This window comes from Alligator sinensis, unplaced genomic scaffold, assembly GCF_000455745.1.
Source record: "Alligator sinensis unplaced genomic scaffold, ASM45574v1 scaffold970_1, whole genome shotgun sequence".
Classification (NCBI taxonomy): domain Eukaryota; kingdom Metazoa; phylum Chordata; order Crocodylia; family Alligatoridae; genus Alligator; species Alligator sinensis.
The window spans coordinates 1,168,257-1,173,597 of record NW_005842094.1 but is presented as its reverse complement, the minus strand read 5'-3'; the positions used below and the strand labels follow the sequence as shown (position 1 = coordinate 1,173,597).

General features: G+C 39.5%; 1 protein-coding gene across 1 annotated transcript in view; it reads right to left on the bottom strand.

Moving 5' to 3' along the window:
• VAPB (VAMP associated protein B and C) overlaps nt 1-5,341 on the bottom strand; it is a 46,842-nt gene that overhangs the window by 19,153 nt on the left and 22,348 nt on the right. The window contains exon 2 of the mRNA XM_006024081.3: nt 3,646-3,798. Within this exon, the coding sequence (XP_006024143.1) occupies nt 3,646-3,798 (153 nt within the window). The remainder of the gene's footprint in view (nt 1-3,645; nt 3,799-5,341) is intronic.

The following is a 5,341-nucleotide window of genomic DNA, read 5'->3' as shown; positions in this document are numbered from 1 at the left end:
CAGGAATATATAAAGTTTACAACTCCCCTCTTCCCCTCACCCCAGAAAAACAAAAACAAAACAACCTCCCCCCCCAAACCAACCCAAATCAGTTTTGCTTAGTAGGTAGGAAAATGGCAACTACAAAATGTTATGATGCTTGCTTTTGCATTAGGGTTTGGGGTGGGGGGGGGAAAGAAAGGAAAACACAACAGAATTCAGCCAAGGTTGAAAGGAAAATCAGAATATCAATTAATCCTGCTTTTTAAACTGCTACGCATTTTAAACAGACAGCTTCTTTGTTCAGTGTCTTGGAGGATTTAACAGACTTAAAAAAAGATAAAAATAAATAAAAGTAAGGCAGAGGGTTTGGGGGAAGAAAAGATTTAGGGTGAAAGAGTGGGGTTACTGCCAAGAAAGTGATGAAAATCGGAGTGCTAGACTCATTGCACAAATTTACCTTCTCTTTCCTAAAGCTTTAACTCCCAGGCCCTCATCCTGTAGATGGGTTCAGACAGACAGGTGTGACCAAAAGCTGATTTACTAGTTAGTTATATACTCACTTCACATGCACAGTTCAGTAAATTCAGTGTTTAAATGCTGTTTGAAGTATGAAGACAAGAATGGAAACAAGTTTGCCATACCTGGCACTTAATTTCTGTACCGCAATTAAAGCAACATTCGGCAAGCTGATGACAACAATGAGCAGGGAATTGTATATAGGCCCCATGGGACAACACAGGTGCTCTCTGCACAGCTCAGGTGAACCTGAGGCTAGAGATGTTTTGAATCCTCTCTCAGATCCTCAACACTAAGAGCATAGCACACTTTCTCTGTGGCTGCTACCACCATCCATGTTTAGTGGTTGCCAGTGCACATATGCCCATGACTGACAGCCTGTTAGCTTTATACCCAGCTACCTACTCTTAACCTCATCTCACTTACTGATCACTAGTGCACAGACCCTCCTGTAGGGTCTTGTCATGGCTTGAATCTTTTATATACTGCAAAACAAAGGTAGCTCTTCTGCTCTTTTGAAGCGAGTCCCCAAAGGTCTTCACTGGGTTTTAAAGGAAGACACCATGAATGAGAGAAAGACTGTTCTTTTTAAAAAGAGAAAAGGCTGAAATTCAAGTTGACCATATTTAAAAAGTAAATATGAATGCAACTCTTGGGAAAAGAGGAAGAACTAACGACATTTGTAATCCCAGAGTCTGGGGTCTGCATCCACTAAAGAGCTTATTACAAAAAGATCATCTGAAGAACACTGTTTGCCCTGTATGCTTTAGCAATGCAGTGTTAGTGTGAAGGTAAGCATTTTAGGATACTTCTTTGTTAGTACTATGGATTTCCATGTGAAAGCAAAATTTACAAGAACAACTAGGTTATAGATCAGGACAAGGAAGGTCATCAAGAGAGACAGCTTCCAAAAAGTGGGAGAACGAGTGCTGAGCATCACTATGGGTTAGTCCACTAGGCTTTTGTGGCTGGAAACTAATGTTTGGATTTGGTTGCAATAAAACAGAATATTTGGGGAGCTCATCCTAATCTGCATACTGTATGTGGTCCTTATGTTGCCAACTATGAAACCTTAGGACTGGAATAATCAGCAATCTACAAGTTAAAATGGAAGCGCAGTTGTGAGGTGAACATAAGAAATGCCATTTACTGGGCAAGACGAGAGGCTCATTTAGCCCAATATCCTGTCCACACAAAGGCAGAGTGTGGGTGCGAAAGGGAAAGGGTGAACAGGACACATCCAGAAGTTTTCAAACCCTGTTCTTCTCCTACCATTGCAACTTCCAGCAATAAGAGGTTTAGGAAGTTCTGATTTTGAGGATGCACCCCTACCTACCATATTCAATACCTACTGAAGGTCCTTTCCTCCAAGAATTTGTCCAATTTTTTTTCTGATTTGTGTTAAGCTATCAACCTCCATAAAAGATGGCAAAGGGGAAATTACACAGCAACCCTCTGGAACCTAATCACAAGCACAGTATAGTTAAGAGTCACTCTTCGGGACAAATGTTTTAAAATGAGATGCCTAAAGCTAAAGAGTAAGATGGCACTGATGATGTGACATGACAGCAGGGACAGAAGACCTTTTTTTTTAAATGAAAAGTCTAAAAAATGAAAGGGATCCACCTTGCATGCCATAAGTAATTTATAGCCAGAAAATCAGCCCAATTTTCATTATCACTTCACTAACCTGTAAGCTTTTAATCTGTTTTCCCACAACTAGCAAAGATGACAGATGGCTTTAAGGTTCAGAGCAATTTCTAGCTGCTCTCCAAGTGTTTTATTTCATTCTTACCCAGTTATTTGAAGGCTTACTACAGGATTCAACAAAAAGCGAAGGAATTGCCCTGCCTCTCCCAATTTTTTAATATCATGCTGTACTAGTTTTCTTCTCCCCACTCTGCAACATTCTTCAGAGATTACACAGAGCCATAATTCTGCAAAAAGATTCACAAGTACGCTTAATTTCGAACACATGACAAATCCCAGTGGAGACATACCTAAATTTGCACATGCAGTTTGGCTAGCTAAAATTTTTGCAGGATTGGGGCCTACCATAGCATTTTTTTTTTTAATTTATTTTTTTAATAAAAAGGGAAAGTGAGCTCTAGAAAGGTAGGTGCTACCAGGTAAACAGGCAGATGTACTTTGGAGGCTGAGCATATTAAAAAAAATAAATCTAGGATTTAAAAACAAAAACAAATAAACCACACACAAACCCAACTCATGCACCTTGCCAATAAAGCTTTCTTCCTAATGTTTGTTAGACAATGAAAACTAGTTAGTAGAAGTCAACGCTACTATAAATCCTGTCATGCATGAATAGGAACAAGATGTTACTGTTTAAGTCATGTCATTCCAGAAATGAACTGTTATTAGAATCAATGGAAACCTGGTGCTGACCAGATAACACCATCCCTGTAAAAGCATAAAAACTTCAAAAACAGGAATGGAAAAATCTAATTGAAGTCCTGAACCTGATGAGAGAGTGTGACTCAAGTCAAGTTTCCAGGGACAAGTTAGTAGGTAGGTACCAGTTACGAGTCATGATCCTCCTTTTGACAGGCCTGAATGAGTTTGCAAACAGCTTCTCAAATAAATGTTTGTAACTTAGGTTTAGACATTTATTTTTCTTTGGAGTGTAACTGAACATTTAACACATTCTTAGAACTAAAGAACCCGTCTATACCTGGGAACTAGTTCTGTATGCTTGCACCAAAACAAGCCCCCTTTTGTTATTTTGTGTTCTGTGGAATTCAGTTAATCTTCAGTAAACTTATGCAAGTTAAAAGCCATTTTCTCACCAGTAAAGCCAGGTAAAAGAATAATTTTTTTTTTTTTACTTCATAAGAGAGAAGTTATTCATTTGACATTTTCAGTGCCATAGCAAAATGCCTTCTGAAGGTATAGAAAGTGCGTTCTGAAAGTAACTATTTGAAGTTACCATTTGCATGCATTTGCAAGCATGTTTTTGCTTTCAGTGACCTGTACAAGATGTAAAATTTAAGGCACCAGGAAAAAGAAATAAACACAAATACAAGCTCATGCCCCCTAGCCTGTTACTCTACTTCTGTACCACATTAAAGTTCACAAACCACTATGAGAAATCAATTTGATGAGGTCATCTTTAACTACCAAATGACTTACCAGAAACATTAATTGATGTTCCTGCATCAATAATTCCACTGTTAGGCCTTACACAGTATCTACGTGGTGCAGTAGTCTTCACTTTGAAGCACACATTTCTGTCTGTAGGATTTCCGAGTTTCAGGTTGGTGGTGACAACATCTGTGAAAGGACCTGCAGAACAGAGCAAAGTAGATTTCAGAGGATAGGAAAGTACTTTCCTAAAACTCTGAATTGCTAAGTTTGTGCCTACAAATCTTAAAATGTATTAAGACATTCAACAGTATATCTGTTTATACATAATCTAAGGATCGCTTGAAATCTCCGAACATCTGACCTGCATTACACATGAATACATATGACAATAACTAACTTATTGGTCACTAGCAGTAAGACACAAGGGGAGGATAAATTTATGTGTGGCACAAGAATAGTGGCCCCGACCTGCTGTTACACAAGTTTAGTTGTGAAGTAACTACTGAATCAGTTATTTCATAGCTGCATAAATACAACAAAGCATACAGCGTAACCTACTGTATTAGTTTGCGTGAATGAGAAAATCGTTACCGAAGGTAAGACCATTTAAACTATCAGCATGCAAATAAAAAGCTCCCAAAATTGCACATATTAAAGGGAGCAGCAGAGCTACTAATGAAGTAGCTAATACAGAGCCCAACCCTGTAGCTGGGTGCTGTGATGAAAGCACTGCAAATAAGAGATCCATAAAAACCCACACACTGCAACTAGCAGAGCATTCATTTGGGGTGGGGGGGGGGGGGGTGGAAGGAGGATGAGCACAACAGGGTTTTCTTCTTTATACAAAAGAAAAAAACCCCAAAAATCAAACAAACCAACAAATAGCCCCTCATGACATGGTTAAGCTCACCACCCAGGACCCAGATAGAAACTTCCCTGTTCCTACACTGGTACCAGTACTCTGGTTTCCACTAGTGTTGCCAAAGCCCTTAGTCATCAATAGTTATAGGCAAGCAGAAGAAATGCAGTTGATCATTATATTCAGAAATGCTCAAACACCAAAAAAATCTGGTCTCTCAGGGTCTGTCTATTGCTGAGTTAGCCTGAGCTCGTGTGGCTAAAGCATCCTGACTACTAAAAATATGCAGGAACATTCCCAGCACTTCAGTTGTTCAGCCTGTATCCTCACTTGAAGTGGTCAGGTTACAAACCCAAGCACTGCAGCATGGGCCACCTATCTTGGGCCGAAAGCATTATTACACTCACGTTTATGTATCTTGATGGGAGCTAGGATAGGAGGCAAAACCCAAGAGTGTGTTAACTCTCCAGAGAAAAAATTTTTATTCTCGTGCACCTAACACGAGGGCGGGCAAAATGCGGCCCGTGGGCCGGATGCGGCACGCCAGGCTATTCTATCCAGCCTGCGGGACCCCTATAAAAATTTAGAAAATTAATATTTATCTGCTCCTGGCTGCCTGCCATGTGGCTCTCAATGGCTTGCCAAAACTCAGTAAGCAGCCCTCCACCCAAAATAATTGCCCACCCTTGACCCAACAGCTTCTAAACATCTGGTCTTTAAATTTACAGAAGGAATTAAAATAAAAACAAAAGAAAAAAAAATATGAATCTGTGGTTACTTGCTATTTCCAAAAAAATGAAAACTATCCTTCTATAGATTGACTGATAGAGTGCAATTCCTAAACGAAATTTCTCTAACAAAAAAACCCCCCAAAACACCCCT